The sequence below is a fragment of the Moschus berezovskii genome, chromosome 21 (assembly GCF_049115385.1).
Source record: "Moschus berezovskii isolate FMDL1 chromosome 21, NW_MosBer_1.0, whole genome shotgun sequence".
Taxonomy (NCBI): domain Eukaryota; kingdom Metazoa; phylum Chordata; class Mammalia; order Artiodactyla; family Moschidae; genus Moschus; species Moschus berezovskii.
Window position 1 is genome coordinate 43,728,019 of NC_142480.1, and position 23,037 is coordinate 43,751,055.

The 23,037-nt window shown below is 44.0% G+C and overlaps 2 protein-coding genes across 3 annotated transcripts in view; one reads left to right on the forward strand and one right to left on the reverse strand.

Moving 5' to 3' along the window:
- Positions 1-9,118: 9,118 nt before the first annotated feature.
- The window catches only part of FAH (fumarylacetoacetate hydrolase), a 51,194-nt gene continuing 37,275 nt past the window's right edge, over positions 9,119-23,037 (reverse strand). Inside the window, exons 14-16 of one of the 2 annotated variants that reach the window (XM_088829578.1) lie at positions 18,285-18,410; positions 17,436-17,566; positions 9,119-9,160 (exon numbers count right to left, since the gene is read on the reverse strand). In XM_088829578.1, coding sequence (XP_088685704.1) covers positions 9,134-9,160; positions 17,436-17,566; positions 18,285-18,410 — 284 coding nt within the window. In that variant the 3' untranslated portion in view covers positions 9,119-9,133. Of the gene's footprint in view, positions 9,161-15,784; positions 17,567-18,284; positions 18,411-23,037 lie in introns of those variants that run through there. The other variant, XM_088829577.1, reaches the window with a different exon arrangement.
- CTXND1 (cortexin domain containing 1) lies at positions 20,669-21,249 on the forward strand. Its single transcript, XM_088829579.1, has 2 exons — positions 20,669-20,787; positions 20,998-21,249. Exon 2 carries the CDS (start codon positions 21,060-21,062, stop codon positions 21,237-21,239), a length of 180 nt encoding a protein of 59 aa, XP_088685705.1. The 5' UTR covers positions 20,669-20,787; positions 20,998-21,059; the 3' UTR covers positions 21,240-21,249.

Sequence of the window (23,037 nt, forward strand, 5' to 3'; positions counted from 1 at the left end):
TCCTGGACAATAATCTGCTGGGGAAGCGATTAGAATGCTACCGGCAGCATGCAGAAAGGAAGGCCACACTCATATTCAGTTCCTGACACAATCAAAAATATGATTATGCAGCAGAATAATAGCCTTGCAAGCCAGGCTATTTTCCTGAGAAGAAATTTTCCAAACTCCCTTATTTTCTTCTTTATTTAGCATCTCACAAACCAATTTAGAGGACTTGGCTCATAAATTTCTCCTGTGGTTTAGAGCCTTGTCCATATTCTTAATGAGATATTAGCTGCATTCAAGAAGGAGAATTAGACCCAGGGGAAGTAAAAAAAAAAAAAAAGGGAAGGCAGGACAAAAAATGGCAGACAAAATGGAGAAAGAGAGATTGAAGGTGATGAGATTTGTCCCGCAACTTCTCTTCTCACTTGGACTTGGAGGGGCACGCCGCATTAGATAAATTGAGGGATGACTGAGGACTGGGGGTATCCGCCCCTTTAGGACAGTGGGATGGACACAGAGAAGTAGTGGTCAGACCTCAAAGCAGCATTAAACTCGATATCAATAACAAGAAGGCAACCAGAAAATCTCTAAATGCTTGGAAATTAAGCAACACATTTTTAAATACCTAAAGGTCCAAGAAGGAATTGCAATGTAGATTTTAAAATATTTTGAGGACTTCCCTGGTAGTACAGTAAATAGGAATCCATCTGCCAATGCAGGGACACGGGTTTGATTCCTGGTCTAGGAACATCCCACATGTCTCAAAGCAGCTAAGCCGATGTACCACAGCTACTGAGCTTATGCTGTGGAATCCAGGAGCTGCAACTACTGAAGTCCATGCGCCCTAGAGCCTGTGCTCCTCAACAGGAGAAGCCACCATGATAAAAGTCCACACACCGCAATGAAGAGCAGCTCAGGCTGTCCACAACCCAAGAATGCCTGCATGTAACAGCAAAGATCCAGCACTGCAAAAATAGATAAATAAATTTCTAAGTAAATACAAACTTAAAAAAATATTTTGAGCTTGTGGGTTACAGCTAAAGCACTACTTATGGGAAAATATATAGCTCTAAATGCATAGGTTGAAAAAGAAGAATGGTCCAACATCAGTGATATATGCTTCCAACTGAAGGAGGTGGAAAATGAATGGCAATATCAAAGGAAGGATATAGGAAAGTCAAGGTAGATCTCAGTTAGATAGATAGCAAACATGCATTCAAACCATCAAACCCAAACATGCATTTTGAAGAGATTCATAGAATTGATAAACTGGTAAAGAAACAGAAAGAAAATGCTAATTACTGATAACAGGAATGAATGTGGAATCTAGAGAAATAGTATAGATGATCTTATTTGCAAAGCAGAAATAGAGACACAGATGTTGAAAATGTATGGATACTAAGGGTGGCAGGGAATGGGTGGGATGAACTGGGAGATTGGGAATGATATTACTGACCCATCATATCAATACTCCTGATCCGTAACATCAATTCACACTGTGTATATAATAGATATGTATATATACACACATGTATATGAAAAACTTTACATACATACGTATACATGTATTCCCAACCCAGGGATCGAACCCAGGTCTCCCACATTGCAAGCAGATTCTTTACCAGCTGAGCCACAAGGGAAGCCCTGCATTTTTATACTACATATAAAATAGATAACTAATGAGAACCTACTGTACAGCACAGGGAACTCTACTCAGTGCTCTGTGGTGACCTGAATGGGAAGGAGATACAAAACAGAGGGAGTGCGTGTATTTGTGTGATTGATTCACTCTGCTGAGTAGCAGAAACTTACACAACATTGTAAAGCGACTATTCTCCAATACACATTAGTTTAAAAAAAAAAAAGGGGGGGGGTGGGTGGGATTAAAGGGCTGCATTGCAATAGATCCTACAGATATTACAGAACAGTAAGAGAGGGATATAAACAAACAACTTGCGGTCAATTTAACAATTTGGATGAAGTGGACTTGTTTAAAAACACAGCTTACTAAATGTAGTGGTCCCAGTGAGGTGGCTGTGGAGTTTGGGTTTTTCCAGCTCCTTGGTTTCTGTGTGTCCTTGGAGCCAATGCTGAGGCTCATCACCCTCTTTTGGAGCTGCAGAGCCATCAGGCAGATGGAGAAGAGAGGAGGGCTCAGAGATTCTTCAGCCTGGGCAAGCTGGCAAGAAGCCTTGTTAACCAAAGAACTGAAACACCAGCCTCAAGTTACCAAAGCCAACAGCTTGACCAGAGAAGAGCTGGGGGTCCCAGAAAGCAGGATGGCCAGGAGACACAGGATCCATACCCTCCACCTCCCTGGAGCCCGGGTACCACCTTCTGTGTATGCTCATTAACTCAGTCCTGTCCAACTCTTTTGCAACCCCATGGACTACAATCTGCCAGACTCCTCCGTCCGTGGGATTCTCCAGGCAAGAATACTAGAGTGGGTTACCATTTCCTCCTCCAGGGGATCTTCCTGACCCAGGGATTGAACCTGCATCTCTTATATTGGCAGGTGAATTCTTTACCACTGAGCCACCTGGGAATCCCAGTATATAAAGTGAGCAATGATTTATTCAATTCATTAATGAAGGGACTATCAGGCTGGTAAGGGTGACTCCAAGAGAACTGGAAAAAGTAAATTGTTCCAAGTCCCTGAAAGCAAGACTGCTTGAATACAATGGCTGATTTACAGGCAAAATTTCTAACATGCTACAGAGCAATAAACTGTAATCTTTGGGGTGATTTTTCTTCCAGGCAAAATTCTTTGCCTTGCTACTGAGCAAGAATCATCCGCATTGCTATCAGTTTTCCACAAGTTACATCCACTCTTCAGATCTGTAAAATAGTCTAATCAAAAAATAGTAAGGAGTGGACCCAACAGAGGCCCACCAGCTGAGGCGGTGCTCCTGGCTCCCCACTGCCTGTGCACAATGGGCAGGGCACCCAGACATCACTAAACATCCTGGGGTGTGACGTGTGAGAGGGGCAAGAACCCAGGGGTGGAAGGAAGTGAGACCATGGAGGACGACCTGGAAACAGACAAAGTCAGTCCTTCCAAAGGTCCAGAAGGGACCAGGAACACTTCAGCAGTTGCCCTTCCAGCAACAGAAGCCAGCAAGAATCCAGAGGGGGATGCTCGGATCTGTAGATCCTTTTTTTCCACCACTAGGACGTCCTAACCCCTCACATAGCCAGAATCAGCTGGAGGAAGAGGAGGGAGGAGAGAGAACTCAGAGAGCCTGCTAGTTTACCAAAAGATGCGGGCCATTGAGCATCACCGACTCAATGGTAATGAATTTGAGCAAAGGCCAGGAGATAGTGAAGGGCAGGAGAGCCTGGCATGCTGCAGTCCATGGGGTCACGTGAACAACATCAACAACAACGGACCATTGGAGCCAGCCTCCATGCGAAGTGCACAGTTGAATGACGGATAAAGAATGAATAAAGCAAACTGAAAAGCTGAAGTGGAAGACTGTGATATTTACAGAGGAAGACTGATATTGTTGATGAGTCAGTGTCCCCGACTGCTCACCAAGGTGGGTGCCTGTGAAGGACGTTCAATCTGCTGTAGGAAACACAGGGACATTTTCTTTGCGTGTCAAGTTCACTGTGTTTGATTTGTTTTTCTCTGTAACATTAAGGAAGGAGCTGGAATTCAAGATTCGGAGGAAGCACGAAGGAAATTACGTATTTCACAGAACAAAGGTAAAATTTAAATAGAATGTGCTATGCTCACTCAATAAAACTCAGTAAACCATGATCCCCAGAAGTAAGATACGAAGACTAGACTGGTTAATAGACAAAAGAGCAAAGATATGAGTGAAAGTGAAAGTGTTAGTCACTCAGTTGTGTCTGACTCTGCAACCCCATGGGCTGTAGCCCGCGAGGCTGCTCTGTCCATGGAATTTTTCAGGCAAGAATACTGGAATGGGTAGCCATTCCCTTCTCCAGGGGATTTTCCCAACCGGGAATTGAACCTGGGTCTCCCATATTGCAGGCAGATTCTTTACTACCTGAGCCACCAGGGAAGCCCTCAAAAAAGATATGGGTGGGAGGGGGACAAATCTTGCTCATTTCTAAATGAAGAACTGATTACGCTTTTCCTTCTCTTGGTTCTTTACATCCACTAAAATTACCAAAGAAATAAAATGTAGGCCAAACGGGTACTTCTCTTGTGGTCCACTGGTTAAGAATCTGCCTTGCAAAGCAGGGGACACGGGTTTGATCCCTGGTCGGGGAACTAAGATCCCACATGCTACACTACAACTAAGACCCGAGGCAATCAAATAAACGAATCAATTTTTTTTAAAAAAAAGCTGACAAAATGTAGACACAGACATCTGTAGCGGTGCTGGAAAAGGAGTTAGGGTGTCCTCAGTGGAGCAGAAGGGTATAAAAATTTCTGGAAGCTGTGAAGCAGACAGAATCAGGTTGACACCAATGACTGAACGCTCACTCTTATGTCAGAGGCTGACTCCCACAAGACAGGAGTGGGGTCTGTGTCCAGCAGCAGCAGAATGTTCAGGGCCAGAGCAGCAGGCACAGGCGCAGGAGCGCTGGAGCACTCAGCCCCAGGGAGGAGGAGAAACTGAAAAACTCCAATCTGAGATCCACGCCAGGGCCTCCTGCAGGAGAAGCTTGCCATTTGCCCCCAGGGCCTGGTGCATGGACTGCTTCCTAAATGAGGTAGAGAGTATGCTCTTGGAGACTTGCTAACCCAAGCAGGAGAGCCAGGGAGAAGAGCAGGGGGAGGGGACACCTGGAGCCCCTCACCTCCCCGCCCCCAGCAAATACTGAGGGGGAGGAGAACTCTTAGGAAAGACCTCACAGCAGGGACTTCCCTGGTGGTCCAGTGGTTAAGACTTCACCTTCCAGTCCCCGGGTTCAGGTTCAATCCCTAGTCAGTAAACTGAGATCCCACATGCCTTGGGGCCAAAAACCAAAACATAAAAATGGAAGTAATGTTGTAACAAATTTCCATAAAGACTTTTAAAATGATCCATATCAAAAAAAATCTTAAGAAAAAAAAAAGACCTCACTGCGGGAGTTAGAGAAGAAACCAGGTTAGGTGAGTGGATGTTAGAGAAACACAGTCTTATAAAGCTCTGCCCTCAACCCATCACAGAGGAGCCAAACCAGGAAGATGCCCCGTTCTTTCTTTTTTTTTAACTTTTTATTTTACATTGGGGTCTACCCTATTAACAATGTTGTGATAGTCTCAGGTGGACAGTGAAGGGACTCAGCCATATACACATGTGTATCTATTTTCCCCCAAACTCTCCTCCCACCCAGGCTGCCACAGGACATTGAGCAGAGTTCCCTGTGCTGTACAGTAGGTCCCTGTTGGTTATTTGCCCTATTCTTTCTTTATTGGCTGTGATTGGGGATTTGCTTCTCAGAGTGGCTTTTGAGCTGCCCACCTTCCCCAGGGAGGAGGGAAGGACTACTCTTCCCTCTGTGTCTGGCCCAAGTTCTCCAAAATAAAACTCGCCCACTGCTCCCTGCTTCAGTCACTGTGCCCAGGGTGGAACCCCACAGCTCTTAGAGCAGATGACTGGGGGTGTCAAACCCAAGTAATTACTGAAGAAGCCACAGTGGCTTCCAATATCATTTCTACATCTCCTTTCATAGAAGTGAGCAGACAGAAATATCCAACATCCCAACAAGCTGATTACGACTTAGGATAAAGCTAGCATAAGAAATTGGAGAAGGCAATGGCAAGCCACTCCAGTACTCTTGCCTAGAAAATTCCATGGATGGAGGAGCCTGGTAGGCTGCAGTCCGTGGGGTCGCTAAGGGTTGGACACTACTGAGTGACTTCACTTTCACTTTTCACTTTCACACATTGGAGAAGGAAATGGCAACCCACTCCAGTGTTCTTGCCTGGAGAATCCCAGGGACGGGGGAGCCTGGTGGGCTTCTGTCTATGGGGTCACACAGAGTCGGACACGTCTGAAGTGACTTAGCAGCAGCAGCAGCAGCATAAGAAAATGTGGTTTTGGTAAAAAGAAAGACAACAGAACCAGGATAAAGAAGTCCAGAAATAGACAGTTCTGGTCATCTATTACTGTGTAATCAACTACCCAAATCTTGACTTAATAGTAACTATTTAACCTAGGGGAGTGGGCTGGGGGTGAGGGGGAGGGAGGCTCCAGAGGGAGGGGATATATGTATACATATAGCTGATTCACTTTGTTGTACAGCAGAAACCAGCACTACATTGTAAAGCAATTATCTGCCAATTTGAAAAAATTTTTAAAAATAGTAATCATTTATTTTGATCACATATCTGGGAGCTGAAGTAGGCTCCACTAGGCAGTTCTGGATCTCTCAGGTCATGGCAGGCAGATGCTGGTTGGGACTGGGGTCTCCAAGTCTCCTCACTCACATGTCTGGCATGTGGGTTGGGAAGTCTCACACAGCTGGAATGGGAACAGCTTCGCCCACGGGCAGTCTCAGCAGTCTCTCCAGGTGGCAGCCCCAGTTCCTGGCATGATGGCGAAAGGCTCCTAGAGCCAGTGTCCAAGAGAGACCACAAAGGTTATGTGACCCTTTCTAACTCAGCCCTGGAAGTGATATGACATCATTTCCACCTCATTTTATTCCTTGAGGCAGCCACAGAGGCCCATCCACATTCAGGGGGCGGGACCATGGACTGCCCCCTTTGAAAGGATTTGGACACATATTTTTAAATCATTACGTCAGCCCACTTATATGGATCACTTGACTTGTAATACAGTAAGAGAAAACACGGTGTTATCAATAAATGGTGCAAGAGAGATCGATGTCTGGGGAAAAAATGTGAACCTTACTTAATACCAAACGTGAACATTCATTTGCCCCTGGAAATTATATTTTTTCTAATTCTGGGATATAATATATAATTTTAGGGAGCAAACAAAGGAGATCTTCATGATTTGGGAGTAGGAAAAAAATTCTTACATAGGATGTAGAAAGCACTAACCATAAAAGGAAAAATTAATGATTTGTATTTTATTAAAATGTAGACCTTCTGTTCACTAAAGACATCAGTAAGGGAAGGGAAAGCAAACACAAAGGCTGAGAGAAGATATTTGCAGTACATGGATCTGACAAAAGATTCTTATCTAGAATGTATGTCACGCCTGTGAATCAAAAAGAAAAAGACACATAGCCCAATAAGTAAATGCTCAAAAGACATGAATAGGCATTTCATAGAGGAGGCTAGACAAATAGCTGAAAATAAACAAAACCCTTCTCATTTCACATTAAGGAAATGACCCACAATATACCCATCCGAATGGCTGAAATGTAAAAGTCTAAAAATACCAGATGCTGATGAGGACACAGAGGGACTGGAATTGCTGAAAGGCATGCCAATGTGCATCTAACTTGGAAAACTCTTTGGCGATATATCTGCAGAAGTTGAGCATACAACTACTATACCGTCCAGCTACCTCACCTTAAGGAATACAACCAATAGTAATGAGTACATATATTCACCAAAAGATAAGCAAAGAAGTACAACAATTTCTTAGCAGCACAGTTCATAAGAGGCCCAAGCTGGAAATAACCCAAATGGCCAACAGCTGTGAGTGAATAAATAAATTGTGCTGTGGTCTCACAGTGGAATACTTCACAGCAATAAAAAAGATCTATTGATAGATGCGGAAATGTGGTTAAAAAGTCATAGACCATAATTTGAGCAAAAGAAGTCAGACACAAAAAAGTACACACTTGGTTTCATTTATATGAAATTTATAAACAGATAAAACTAATGCATGGTGGTATCAGAATAGTGATTTCCTCTGAGGAACAGGGTACATGCATGTGTGTGTGTGTTGTGTGTATGTGTGACAAATAGGCCTAAGAAGTTATATTATATAGTCATCACCACAATACCTCTATCATAACCAACAAAAATTAACTCTAACTCTAATTAACCCTAATATCATACAATATTCAATCTATGTTCAATTTCCCCCAATTATGTCAAAGAATATCATAACATATATATTTAGTTCTCAGAAATAAGCCAAAAATAAGCATTTTCACATAGAGAAAATGATGAAAGATGATCAATGAACATGTGTGAGAGCCTGAATACCTTTGTCACGAGAGGAGAGACTCCATGCCATCAAGATGGCAATTTATTACTAATTGATGAATTCAGTGCAACGCCAGTCACCATCCCAGCAAAATGATTCTAGCATGTATGAGGAGCCAAGGGGCTCTTGAATAAAATTACAAGATGGAGGACTTGGACTAGTATATATCAAGATGCACTGTAAAGTTTTTATAGTGGAATTGAAGACAGCATGTACTGGCACAAGGAGAGACAGTGAACAAATTTGAAAAGGATAGAGAGCCCAAAAGTGTGTAGATGGAAGCTCAAGGTTGTGTTACAAATCACTGGGGAAAGGACAGACTAGTCAATACATGGGGATAAGATGATAGTTTATCCATAGGGGCAGACATAGCTCTAAACTCCATATCAGATAAAATGAAAATCAGTTTCAGATGGATCAAAAATCTAAGTAAGAAAAACAGAATTTCAAACTTCTAGAAAATATATATAGGAGAATATATCCAAGACATCAGGATAGGAAAGGATTTAAGAAGTCACAAATGGAACTCGCCTGGTGATCCAGTGGTTAAGACTCCATACTTCCAATGCAGGGGACAAGAGTTCGATCCCTCTTTGGGGAACTAAGATCTCACATGCTGTATCAGTTCAGTTCAGTTGCTCAGTCCTGTCAGACTCATTGCGACCCCATGGACTGCAGGACACCAGGCTTCCCTGTCCATCACCAACTCCAGGAGCTTGCTCAAACTCATGTCCATCGAGTCCTTTTCTAATGAGTCAGTTCTTTGCATCAGGTGGCTGAAGTATTTGAATTTCAGCTTCAGCATTAGTCCTTCCAATGAATATTTAGGGCTGATTTTCTTTAGGATTGACTGGATTGATCTCCTGCAGTCCAAGGGAATCTCAAGCGTCTTCTCCAACGCCACAGTTCAAAAGCATCAATTCTTTGGTGCTCAACTTTCTTTATGGTCCAACTCTCACATCCATATCCATCATATCCATCACATCACATCTCATGACCACATACTGTATCAGTTCAGTTCAGTTCAGTTCAGTCGCTCAGTCGTGTCCGACTCTTTGCTACCCCATGAATCTGTATAGCACGGCCTAAAAAAAAGTTAAGGAAGTATAAATTATAAAGGAAAAGATGAATGAGGCTGACAATATTAAAATTTAAAACAATTTGAGCAAGTATAAATAAGATTCTCTGAACAAAGTTAAAGGACAAGCCACCGACGTAGCATGGGGGAGATTTTGCAAAGCACAGGATCAATAAAGGAATAATATCTAAAATGAAGAAACAAACAAGAAAAAGAAAAGTAACCCAACAATTCAAAAAGAGAAAGATAAAATGCCCAGTAAATGTACAAAATATACTCAACATCATTAGAAATAAGGGGAATGCAAGTTAAATCCCCAATGACATACATTCATGCCACCAGAACAGCAGTAATGCAAGTCTGACAATACCAATTCCTACCAAGGATATGAATAGTAGCAGCTTCTAAAGAATGCTGGAGAAAGTGTGGATTGGAACAACCACTTTGGAGGAAAAATTGGCAATATACAAGGGGCTTTCCTGGTGGCTCAGACGGTAAAGAATATGCCTGCAGTGCGGGAAACCTGGGTTTGATCCCTGGGTTGGGAAGATCCCCTGGAGAAGGGTATGGAAACCCACTCCAGCATTCTTGCCTGGAGAATCCCATGGACAGAGATGGGGTCACAAAGAGTCAGACACTACTGAACGACTAAGCACAGCACAAGGGGCTTTCCCAATTGCTCAGCAGGTAAAGAATCTGTCTGCAGTGCAGGAGACATAGAAATATGGGTTTGATCCCTGGGTTGGGAAGATCCCCTGGATTTGGAGATGGCAACCAACCCACTCCAGTAGTCTGGCCTGAAAAATCCCATGGATAGAGAAGCTTGGCAGTCTACAGTCCAAAGGGTCGCAGAGAGTCAGACACCACTGAGCTACTGAGCACAAGAAAGTTAGAGATAGTCTAATTATAGGACTAAAGAATTGCAATCCAGTTAACACACTATAGCAAAAAAAAACCTGGCATATGCAATGGTATATGCATAAGAAAGTTCATTGAAACATTATTTTAATCATTAAACATTTGAAGTAATACGAGTGTTCATCATTTGGAGGGAAAATGAACAAATCGTGGTCCAAGCACAGAATTCTATGCAACAGAGAAAAGGTATGAACTAGCATGTATCAATATGGGAAATGAAAACTGTGAGTGACTCAGTCATGTCTGACTCCTTGAGACCCTGGGGACTGTAGCTCTCCAGGCTCCCTTGTCCATGGGATTTTCCAGGCAAGAATACTGGAGTGGGTTGCTATTTTCTTCTCCAGGATGTCTTCCCAACCCAGGGATAGAAACCAGGTCTCCTGCATTGCAGGCAGATTCCTTACTGTCTGAGCCACCAGGGAAGCCCCAGTAAGAGAAGACCATTACAATTTTATGCCACTGAAGTTGAATATTTACATAATATGGACAATTTCTTCATGCAGAAAATTGTTTCCCTAATTGCTATAAGAAGTAGAAAATCGAAATATGCAAACATCCATTAAAAAATTGAAAAAGAGGCTTCCCCGGTGGTCTCGTGGTTAAGAATCCCCATGTCAATGCAGAGGACACGGGTTTGATTCCTGGTTTGGCAAGATTCCCATAAGCCCCTGCACCACAACTACTGAAGTCTTTGTGCCCTAGAGGCTGTGCTCCACAAAAAGAGAAGCCACTGCAATCTCCAACTAGAAAGTAGCCCTTGCTCACTTCAATTAGAGAAAGCCTGCATGCAGCAACAAAGACCCAGCACAGCCAAAATAAATAAACATTTTTTTTTTAATTGAAAAGTATTCTTCATCACACATTTCCAAAAAAGATCGCACAAGTTGAGTTCAAAAAACTTCCAAGGAACAGATATGAACTACTGGAGACAGAATTACACAGAAATCTTCCTTTGTGCTGAGAAATTAGCATAACCTTGATACAAAAATCTAATAGAATAGCACACAAAAGAATCAATAGATCCATTTTACTTAGTCATGGTTGTAATATCCCCTAGATACAACATTAATATTTGAATCCAGCAGGGTTTTAAAGATAGTATATCAGGTAGAATTTATTCCAGGATGTAAATTTGGTTCAACATTAAGGTATTTATTCATAGACAGTGAAAAATCCACATGTTCATCTTGAAAGATCCTGAAAATTGTTAGAATACTAGAATTAATAGGAATAGCTAGCATTTATTCAGGGAGGCCTGGCGTGCTATGATTCATGGGGTCACAAAGAGTCGGACACGACTGAGCGACTGAACTGAACTGATTCAGCATTTACTAGGTGTCAGTTTCTGTGTTGAGAATTTCCCATTTTTTATTTAATCCTCACAATAATCCTATCATCCCCTTTTTTTCTATGTAAGGGAATTAAAACTTAGAGAAATAAAACTTGTTTAGGTCTTCCCTGGTGGCTCAGAGGTTAAAGCGTCTGCCTCCAATGCGGGAGACCCGGGTTCAATCCCTGGGTCAGGAAGATCCCCTGGAGAAGGAGATGGTAACCCACTCCAGTATTCTTGCCTGGAGAATCCCATGGACGGAGAAGCCTGGTAGGCTACAGTCCACGGGGTCGCAAAGAGTCGGACACGACTGAGTGACTGAACGGAACTTGGTGGAAATCATTTACCAGGAACCACCGACTCGATGCACATGAGTTTGGGTGAACTCCGGGAGTTGGTGATGGACAGGGAGGCCTAGCGTGCTGCGTTTCACGGGGTCGCAAAGAGTCGGACACGACTGAGTGACTGAACTGAACTGAATAGCCAACACCATAGTCTCTCTTTTTTTTTTAGCTTTTTATTTTGTATGGCAGTGTAGCTGATTAACTATGTTGTGATAGTTTCAGGTTCACAGCAAAGGGACTCAGCCATAGGTATACATGTATCCACTCTCCCCCCCAAATTCACTTCCCATCCAGATTGCCACATAACACTGAGCAGAGTTCCCTGTGCTATACAGTAGGTCCTTGTTGGGTATCCATTTTAAATACAGTAGTGAGCAAATACCATAATCATTGAACTAGGACTCCAACCCCTTGCCTGCTTGAATCTCCACCAACCCTTATCCTTGGCAGTTTTGTCTCAATTTCCTAGATTTTTCTTTTTAGAGCTGTGTTGCTATACAATCCATAGTAGGACAGAGGCCCAGCTTATCACTGGCACAGATGAAAAACGCAGGATGAATTTTCCGCCTCTGGTCCTGGCACTAGCACCTACCTTCTGCCATTGGAAGGAATTCAGGAAAACCAGAGATGTTTGTTGGAGAGATCGTGGAAAGTGTCACGTCACTGTCTCTCCAGCATTCAGCATTCCCATGGAGGTCTGGTGGTTAAGACTCTATGCTTCCACTACAAGAAGCATGAGTTTGATCCTTGGTTGGGAAACTAAGATCCCACCTACTACATGGTATGGCCAAAAAAATAAAAACGAGTGCTGGGCCTATAAAGGGATCATTAGTCCCATCATTTGCCCTCTCTAAGCCTCAGTCTCCCTAACTCTAAAATAATGGCACTGGGTTGGATGATGTCCAAGTTCATTGCTTCTGACTTTACACTGAAAGACTGATTACCCAAAACAAGGCTCAAATTACTTTTGAGAATTGCAGCATAGGAAATGTCAGCTTGTTGGCCCCCCTGCTGCTAGATAACACTTGTAAAATTTGTAAGAAGGAAGTGAGAACATCTCAACTCATGGCTGGAAATGAATTATGTTCTTCAGAAAAGAAACATCTCTTGCCAGTTTGCAAAACTTTGGGCTCTTGATAGTTTACCCTTCAAATGCAGGAAGGCAATTTGTGGAGCTCTGCAGAGGGGATTTGCATGAATTTGGGGAAAATACTGTCAACAGGAAGTGTTCTCTTTTGCCATATGTGTGACACAGTAGAGGCAGAAAACATTATGTGCCGTGCAGTTTACGGAGCCCCAGCCCTCTCAAACAGGAAGACGGTCTTCAAAGTTTTCTATCACTAGAGGAGATAAAGACAGACATTTTTTAAATGTCATGTTGGTTCTGTGTGGCAGAATATTCAAAGAGGTGGAAATCTGACATTTCTTTCTGGGAGATAAACTGCTGATGCGCAGACCTAGAGAGATGATGGGAGAGGCAGGCGTATTTGCATGAGTCGTCCGAGAGCCTCATGAATGGATACTGATTGAGACTCTAACCCTTTGCCCCTGAGATTCACGTTCTGGAAATCTGCCTCAGTAGCTCACGCCTTGTCTAAACAATATCCGGAGGGAGGAAAGAGCAACACAGACTCTGAAATAAAGTCGTCATGAGGATAAAAGCATTAGACTTTGGGGCAGGTCCCTGCCTGGAATTGGGGGTCTCTTAAGAAAGGAATGGGTTGGTTTTTGGTTTTTTATTTTTATTTTTTAATTGGATGGTAATTGTTGTGTTGGTTTCCATTGTACAAAAGGAATGCTTTTTTTTTTTTTTGCTTTGCTTTGCTTTTTTAATTTGGCTGGTAATTGTTCTGTTGATTTCTTCAGTACCAACAAAGTGAATCAGCCATAGGTATACATATATCCCCTCCCTCTTAAAGGGGAAGGAGAGAGTGGGATGAATTGAGAGAGTAGCATTTTAGTATTTATTTATTTCGCTGCATCAGATCTTTGTTGAGGCACACAGGATCTTCATTGCGGTGCTTGGGTCCTCTAGTTGTGGCACATGAGCTTAGCTGCCCCAAGCAATGTAGGATCTTAGTTCCCCAACCAGGGATTGAACCTGCATCCCCTGCATTGCAAGGTGGATTCTTAACCACTGGACCAGAAGGGAAGTCCCAGGAGAGGAATGGTTTGAACCTCTGAGGCTGTGGATCCTCAGCCATCCTGGAGGCTAACTAGAGGCCCAGGAATATGATTGGTGTATGGCAGCAAAGCTAAGAAGCTGTGATGTGGGGTCTCTTGACAGAGTTCTTGGGAAGGCTGGAAGAGCCCACACCTGGAAGAACCACCTATGCTGTAAAGTAAAAACTTCCCAGCTGTTAATATCAACCATCTTCCCCAGGTGATGTGGCATCCTTTGGGTGCTAGGAGGATACTCCATCTGGAAGGCATGAGCCAACTGGCCCTTTGGTCATAAATAAGCACCTTGGGGACTTCTTAGTCCCAGGAAATGGATTCAAACTTGGTGGCTTTGGAGCTTGAGCTGTTCAGTAGAAATATTGGCAAGGAATGTATTCTTGTTTTGTAACCTCAGAGTGGCAAAGGGGAGCACAGATGTATGTATGAGAGAGAGGAACCCTAGTGGTGGCTCCTAGGCTGTCCCCAGTTCTCAGAACAAGGAGGGGTGCCCTTCAGTCCAGGGGGACTCCAGGTAGACCGTGGTGCACTGGAGGACTTCATGCAGCTTCACAGACTTGGCCTTGGTCTGGTTGCTGTACCCCAGCCCAGCTTGGATTACTTAGACCCTCTTGACAAACACCTCATGGAGATTGCTTAATTTTATGTTCCAGTGCATTTTTAGTCCATTTTGACCACTTACCTTCCAGAAAGCATCCATATCATTGAGCTTTTCAAGTGTCCTGATGGGTCTCACACAGCGCCACCCCTTGTGAGTTTAGTCTCCCTCGCATCCATGGTTACAACCTCTTTCTCACTCCTGTTGCTCGGGCGCTCAGTCGAATCCGATTCTCGGCGACCCCGTGAACTGCAGCACACCAGGCTTCTCTGTCCTTCACCAGCTCCCAGAGTTTGCTCAAACTCACGCTGATTGAGTCGGTGATGCCATCCAACCATCTCATCCTCCGCCCGCTTCATCTCCTGCCCTCAATCTTTCCCAGCGTTTGGTTCTTTTCCAGTCAGTTGGCTCTTCACATTCTCAAAGGTGTATACTTGTCTTTTCTCTTTTTTTTCTAGATTAATTTTACCAGAGGTTTATCCAGGTTCACACTATTATAAAGACCTTTCTCTGTGGTTTATTTTTAATTCTACTGGTGCTCTGTTTTGTGAATTGTTAAATTCTTCTTTCAATTTGACTTATTTCATCTTCCAGATTTCCTCGATGATGTTTTTATAATGGTCTCAGTTTATTTCTTCTTTCCCTGCATTTAATTCTTCTTGTTCAATCATGAAAGCTATGGTTTTGGCCCTGAATATAATAAACATTTGTCACTCACCTCACTCCATAACTTCTAATATGTAGTATTCTCATTAGAGTGATTTTCTAAATATTCTATAATTATGCTTAATTTTCTCATTAGCTCAATTATTATTTTTTAACGTTATTAACATCAAATAGCTTGTTGGTTTGTTAGTTTGTTTAATCTTTTGTGGTCAGAAAGTATAGCGTGTAAAATTTCTATTTTTTAAAATGTATAGATGTTTTCTTTGTAAATAAACACCAAATCAATTTTTGTAAATGTCCTGTAAACTTTTGAAATCAGTGTATATTCCTTATAGGCAATAAAAATGTCTATTCAGCTAACTAATTTAATAGTCAATTATTTGATATCATTCTCCTAGTGTTATCTTTAAATGTTCAAACACATATCTTAATCTACACTGTTCTATCAGTATTAAAATAAAATTTGGATTAAATTATTGAATTAATTAAAATTATTAAAATATTTACACTACCCAAATGATATAAAAATTTTATTACATTTTGATTTAGTTCCACCTTCCCTCTACTAGTTTTTACTGAAATAATGCAGAATTTTAGATACAAGTTATCTTTATGAAGTTTTTCTGTTACGTAACTTTTATTTTTTTAATTCTTTTTTTAACATTTATATTGCTTTATCACTATATTTGGGCTTCCCAGGTGGCTCAGTGGTAAAGAATCCACCTGCCAATGCAGGAGACACAGGTTCGATCCCTGGGTGGGGAAGATCCCCTGAAGGAGGAAATGGCAGCTCACTCCAGTATTCTTGCCTGGGAAATCCTATGGACAGAGAAGCCTGACGAGCTATAGTCCATAAGGTTGCAAAAGACTGGGATACAATTTAGGACTCAGTTCAGTTCAGTTGCTCAGTCTTGTCCAGCTCTTTGTGACCCCATGGACTGCAGCACACCAGGCCTCCCTGTCCATCACCAACTCTGGGAGACTACCCAAACCCATGTCCATTGAGTCGGTGATGCAATCCAACCATCTCATCTTCTGTCATCCCCTTCTCCTCCCGCCCCCAATCTTTCCCAGCATCAGGGTCTTTTCCAATGAGTCAGCTCTTCACATCAGGTGGCCAAAGTATTGGAGTTTCAGCTTTAACATTAGTCCTTCCAAGGAACATTCAGGACTGATTTCCTTTAGGATGGACTGGTTGGATCTCCTTGCAGTCCAAGGGACTCTCAAGAGTCTTCTCCAGTACCACAGTTCAAAAGCATCAATTCTTCAGCACTCAGCTTTCTTTATAGTCTAACTCTCACATCCATGCATGACCACTGGAAAAACCATAGTCTTGACTAGATGGACCTTTGTTGGCAAAGTAATGTCTCTGCTTTTTAACATGCTGTCTAGGTTGGTCATAACTTTCCTTCCAAGGAGTAAGCATCTTTTTATTTCATAAAAAATCTAGGACTAACAAACAATATATACACTTTACCAGTGTAGCGTTATCTTTTTTTTTTTTTTAAACCTGCTCCTCATAACCAGTAGAAATCTAGTGCCCTTCTTGGCACTATTCAATTTACTGCCTTTCAGAAATGAAGATTTCTTTTTGAGAATCATCTAGAGTCACTAGGAAGTAGTGTTTTCTATTTGAGAGTGATTCTGTAAGGAACAGAAGTTCATTAAGGTCACCACGAATAACGGATCTTTTAGTGGAAGGACAAGAAGAGCCGTGACCCTGTTCTCCTCTCATTGCCCCTCATGGTCTGTTAGTGATGCCCTTCCTCTGGCTGTTCTTGTTGTTTTTGCCACCACCAAGGCTGTGACTGCCACACCTGGTGGATCAGCAGACTGGGAAGGGCACCAGACTTTCTTCTTTTATTTTTTCTGCCAACACATGCAGAACCTCCCCAGTCAGGGATTGAACCTGTGCCCCCTGCATTTGAAGAACAGAGGCTTAACCACTGGACCACCAGGGAAGTCCCATGCCTCAGATCTTGATGTTACAATGTCAGCAAGACTGCTGATGAAACCCTCCATATCTTTGTGCAGTTTCTTTCCCCTCCCTATATGGCTACTTTTGTCCATGGAATTCTCCAGCCAAGGATGCCGGAGTGGGTACCCATTCCCTTTTCCAGGGGATCTTCCTCACCCCGGGATCGAACCCAGGTCTCCTGCATTGCAGGCAGATTCTTTACCATCTGAGCCACAAGGGAAGCCCTGTCTGACTGCAAAAGTGCCCAAAGCTGGTATACTCTTGTTCCACCTTCATTGTAGTTTTCCTTTCCCTTCTAAGATGCATTTTTCCAACAGCCTCCCAGTGAGTCGCTCCTTTTCTAGTAGCTGGACAGTGTGTTCTTGTGCACCTTTGATTGATTTGTTTGCATTTTTCCATACCTGGGGAAATAGAGAAAAAATAGCCCATGTTTTTTATAGATCAAATGTAAGAATCAAAATATTTAAATATTAGAAACTAACAAATTCTCTCCACAATATTGCATGAATTCCATCCCCTCCATGCATCTTTCCAGCCCTGGTAGTGGTTATGGTTTGTATTTATGGATATACCATTTTATTAATATTTAAATTTCACCAAGAGTTCAAGTATATGCTAGCTTTATGTTCAGATTTTTGAAATGAAGATAAAATGAACAAACAGCTTAAGGGTGCAGTATGTTTAACACTGCACAATACATTCACTTGGGATTCCTAGGTGGCTCAGTGGTAAAGAATCCACCTGCCAATGTAGGAGACACAAGAGACGTGGGTTCGATCCCTGGGTCAGAAAGATCCCCTGGAGGAGGAAATGACAACTCACTCTCGTATTCTTGCCTGGAGAATCCCATGAACAAAGGAGCCTGGAGGGCTACAGTCCATGGAGTCCCAAAAATGTCAGACACTACTGAGCACACATTCCCAGTATATTAAGTGACTAGACAATGTAGGGGGTGGTTAACTGTCCACTTAGGAACACAAGTATAGGGACAAGGCCTGCCAATGGAGGAAATACCCACCATTCAGGTCTGAACAGAGGTCCTTGGTTGCTGACAGAATCTCCCCTTGACTTCAAACTTGAGACAAACCATGGAACATACAAAACTTGATTGAGACTTACCATTCAGTATACCAAAATTGACTTCAGAACAGTAACAGGATAGATTGGGCAGAGCCAGTTCGGGTTGTGGGGGCCAGTCTGAAGCGAACAGGGTTGCCCAGAGGCTGGAAATGTGGCAGCTGAAGCCTAGAATAGGGAGATGAGAGCAGCCGTTTTCTAAAAATTGCTGATTTCCAAACAGATTCCTAAGTTGTTTTTAGTCTTAATCATCTCTTAGCACACACTCATCATCTCCCTCTGGCAAGCCTGTTAATTGCTCTGATGAAGGAGTGGGGCCACCCAGTGCAGTCCCACAGGACAACATAATCGGTGTCGGGTTATGACACCGGGCATCTTCTGTGTCCTGAGCAAATGCCTTCCACTTAACCCATCTGTCATCTGGGGAAGCGATTCTGATGGGTCACCTTTCATAATGGCTCTGCCACTATTTATAGAACCAGCAGATTACTGCACGTGATCAGCTCTGGTCTTTGTTAATCTGATTGAATTCACACTGTCGATACAGCCGGTTGTTTATCCCCAAAGTAATAAGTGACATGCTTTTTCAGTCTCCTTGCCTTCCTACCATTAGTGTCCGGAGGGCAGAAGCTAAGCAAGTTTGCATCTTCTCTGGCATTTCCTGTGAACCCACAAGGCGGGGCCTGTCCTGGGTCCCGGTTGGTAGTGGCCCTTGGTCAGACTTGGACCCTGCCCTTGAGAAACTGACATGCTGCTCTGACTGCATTGTGTACCCCCAAATTCATATGCTGAAATCCTGACACTCAACTGGATTGCAGTTGGAGATAAGGTATTTAGGAGAGTACGTGCTTAGTCTCATGTCCAACTCTTTGCAACCCCATGGACTGCAGCCCACCAGGCTCCTCTGTCCATGGGTTCTCCAGGCAAGAATACTGGAGTGGGTTGCCATGCCCTCCTCCAGGGGATCATCTCGACCCAGGAATCGAACCCATGTCTCCTGCATTTCCTGTATTGGATTCATTACCACTAGCTCCACCTGGGAAACCCCCATATGTATCTGCTACACCCAAACCCTAAAACTGCTCGCTTTCACAATTGTGCCAGGTCAGCCCACCAGCTGTTCCCCTCAGGGTCGCTCACTGGCCCAGATCAGAAACCCTGACTCTGGAGCAAGTTCCCCTCCAGCCACCCTGAGAAGGTGGCAGATGGAGTGTCTGGCCTGTGCAGGCTCCATGCTGAAGGACGGTTACATTCTTCTGGGGACCACTGAGCTGATCCCTGAGAAGGCCGGCCCCTCCACTCCCAGGGAACAGCAGCTGATTTCAGCTGCATCACTGCTGGGCGTCAGGTCCTCACTGGGAAGCAGGGCTGGAAGGGATGTGTGTCCGCCCTGTAATTAACGTTAATCAACGCACACCATCTGGAGGGTGGAAGAATCTGTTCTTTGCATCCACGCTCTTGGCTTTCATCCCAGCTGAAGGATCCAGAAAATGCCGATAACTTTCCTCTGGGGCATGTTGCCAGGTTATAGGGCCCAGTTCTGGCCCCAGACAAGACAGGGGAGAGTCACCAGAGAATTTCTCCAAGGTCTGACTTTTATAATCGGCGCGGGGTCTCTGATATTAACTTAGGGCAGACGCTGAGCTGAGGATTTCAGTCTGTGGTTGAGAGGCCAGACTGAGTCCAGCTGTGAAACACAGCCCTAGAGCCACTGAGCTGTGCACCTCACCATGGTCACTTTGGTCAGTTTTACAGTATGTGTACTTTACAACAGTTTTTTACAGTTGTATTTTTATTTTACCTTTAATTAATTTTTATTGGAATATAGTTTTACAGTGTTGTGTTAGTTTCTGCTATACAGCTAAGAGAATCAGACTTAATATACATCTATCCCCTCTGTTTTGTATTTCCTTCCCATTCAGGTCACCACAGAGCATTGAGTAGACTTCCCTGTGCTGTACAGTAGGCTCTCAGTAGTTATCTATTTTATGCATAGTATCAATAGTATATATATATCAGTCCCAATCTTCCAATTCATCCCAATTGTTTCATGGGCACAGTTTCAGTTTTGCAAGTTGAAGAGAGCTCTGGAGATGGATGGTGGTGATGGCTGCACAATGATTTGAATGTCCTAAAGCCACTGACCTGTGCACTTAACCATGGTCACCATGGTAAATTTTATGTTATGTCTATTTTATCACAATTTTTAATTCTATATTTTTTAAAAGAGAGAAGGAATGAAAAAAAGCATCGGTGTAAAGTGTGGCTGCTCCCACCACAATGCCCAGGCAGGAACTCTCCAAGCCAGACTTTCCTGCCAGTCCAGCTCAAGTCTGGGCATTGTGGGAAGTAACCAGCCTTCTTCTGTCCTATTCTGTTTCAATAGCTGCCAGATGGGTCCCTACTTTTGAAAGGAAAGGCCACTGCTCTCTCTGGCTTCCAGCTGTGATGTCTGGTCACCCCCGCCTCCCTCCTGAAGCAGCCCTGCCCAGGGTGTGTGCCCATCCAGTGGCCCTTATGAAGTGGTGATCACTCTGACCAGCAGGTGAGTGCCCTCTGGGAAGAGACCTCAGTGGGTGTCTGAAAACGAGGCACGAGGTCTCAGCTCTCATGGGCAGGAGGGAAGGGGAAGGAGCCAACTTCCAGCCCAGGGGGTCATATAAGAACCCAGGGTTGTGCTCTGCCCCCCACCGCTACCCCCACCGCAGGCAAGTGGGCATGACCCTCTGATCTGCACTGCCCTGGCTTTCTGCAGGGGTGGAAGATGGTACCAGTCAACCCTGCACCGGAGGAGGAGCCCGAAGCCGCCACTGAGAGATGGAGGACCCCACGCCTGAGCCCGTCTACGTGGACGTGGACAAAGGACTGACCTTGGCCTGCTTCGTCTTTCTCTGCCTGTTCCTCGTCGTGATGATCATCCGCTGTGCTAAGGTCATCATGGACCCTTACAGCGCCATCCCCACGTCCACCTGGGAGGAGCAGCACCTGGACGACTGAGGCGCAGGCGGGCAGGGGTCGTGGGGAGGGACCGAGACCCTGGCGCTCCCTGGATGAGGTTGCCCGGGACACACCTCCGTCCCTGGCCACCAGCCTGCCAGCGCCTGGAGGCAGGCGGGAACAGATTCGGCTACTGGGGATGGAGAAGGCTCACCTTAGCCTTGTCCACTCTCACATGAGCAGCAGGTTGAGATGCATGGGATGCTGTGGGAGGTGCCGTAGCTGGCAGGTCTGGGGATGAGAGGTCCGCGAGTCAGTAGGCCTGGGTTCCAGGCTGGGGACTCAGTGTGAGACTATGGGCAGTCACCTTCCCTGGCTCCCAAGCCCCATTTGGCATTGGATACAGGACAGATCATATAACAGTGGTCCAGTTTTGAGGAGACCCTTGCCCTGATCATGTCAAGTAGCACACGCACTAGCCTCAGGGGTGCACAGCATAGACATCCACCTGAAACCCAGCCCCTTCCCAATGGGCTGGCAGTGGAGCCGGGGTGGTGACCCAGGGAAGCAGATGGATTCAAATTCACAAAAAGCACAGGGGCTGCTTCCCAGCAATATTTTTTTAAACTAAAATATAGAGGGGTATATTTTTTCCTGTTATAAATGAAATGTGTATTTTAGAAGTTTGGAAAAATACAGAAAAATAATAGAAAGGAAAGGGGGAAAATAATACGTATAATCCCACTTCCCCAAAGGTGCCATCTTGATATATTTTCTCTCAGCATTTTTACATGTATTTTTCAATAGTCAAACTGTGTGCATGGTGTTGCATCACTTCATATTACAGCATGAACACTTTCTCATGTCATCAAACTCTCTTCGGTTCAGTTCAGTTAAGTCACTTAGTCGTGTCCAACTCTTTGCAACCCCATGAACCACAGCATGCCAGGCCTCCCTGTCCATCACCAACTCCCGGAGTCCACCCAAACCCATGTCCATCGAATCGGTGATGCCATCCAATCATCTCATCCTCTGTCGTCCCCTTCTCCTCGTGCCCTCAATCTTTCCCAGCATCATGGTCTTTTCAAATGAGTCAGCTCTTTGCATCAGGTGGCCAAAATATTGGAGTTTCAGCTTCAACATCAGTCCTTCCAATGAACACCCAGGACTGATCTCCTTTAGAAAGGACTGGTTGGATCTCCTTGCAGTCCAAGGGACTCTCAAGAGCCTTCTCCAACACCACAGTTCAAAAGCATCAATTCTTCTGCTCTCAACTTTCTTTATAGTCCAACTCTTATATCCATACATGACCACTGGAAAAACCATAGCCTTGACTAGATGGACCTTTGTTGGCAAAGTAATGTCTCTGCTTTTTAATATGCTGTCTAGGCTGGTCATAGCCACCATTTTTACTGGCTGCAGAGTATTCCACTGGTGGATAAGTTATGGTGTAATAATTATCTCCGTTGGTCATATGTTTCATTTTTTCTCCCCACTATTCTTCATGCAAAATTATTTCACCCACTGACCTCTTGAGAGCACTCAGTATATGAGATGAATATCAGACAGGAAGACCTGGGTTCTACTCTTGTCTGTCACTCTAAGGCTGTGTGACCTTGAGCAAGTCACTTTACCTCTCTGCACCTCCGTCCCCTCGTTGTATAAAGGAGGAGGAAAAACCTTGCCCTTTTTGTTTTGTGTAAGCCTCATGTGAATGAAAGGGCAGGAGGGGGAGTGCTTTGAATGTAAATGTGCCGTGGCGGGAGTCAAGGAATAAGTTGTTGATTAGAATGACTCTTTTCCCACCCTTCTCACCCCCCTCACACTCCATCACCTAAATCTAAGACATTGCAGCAAG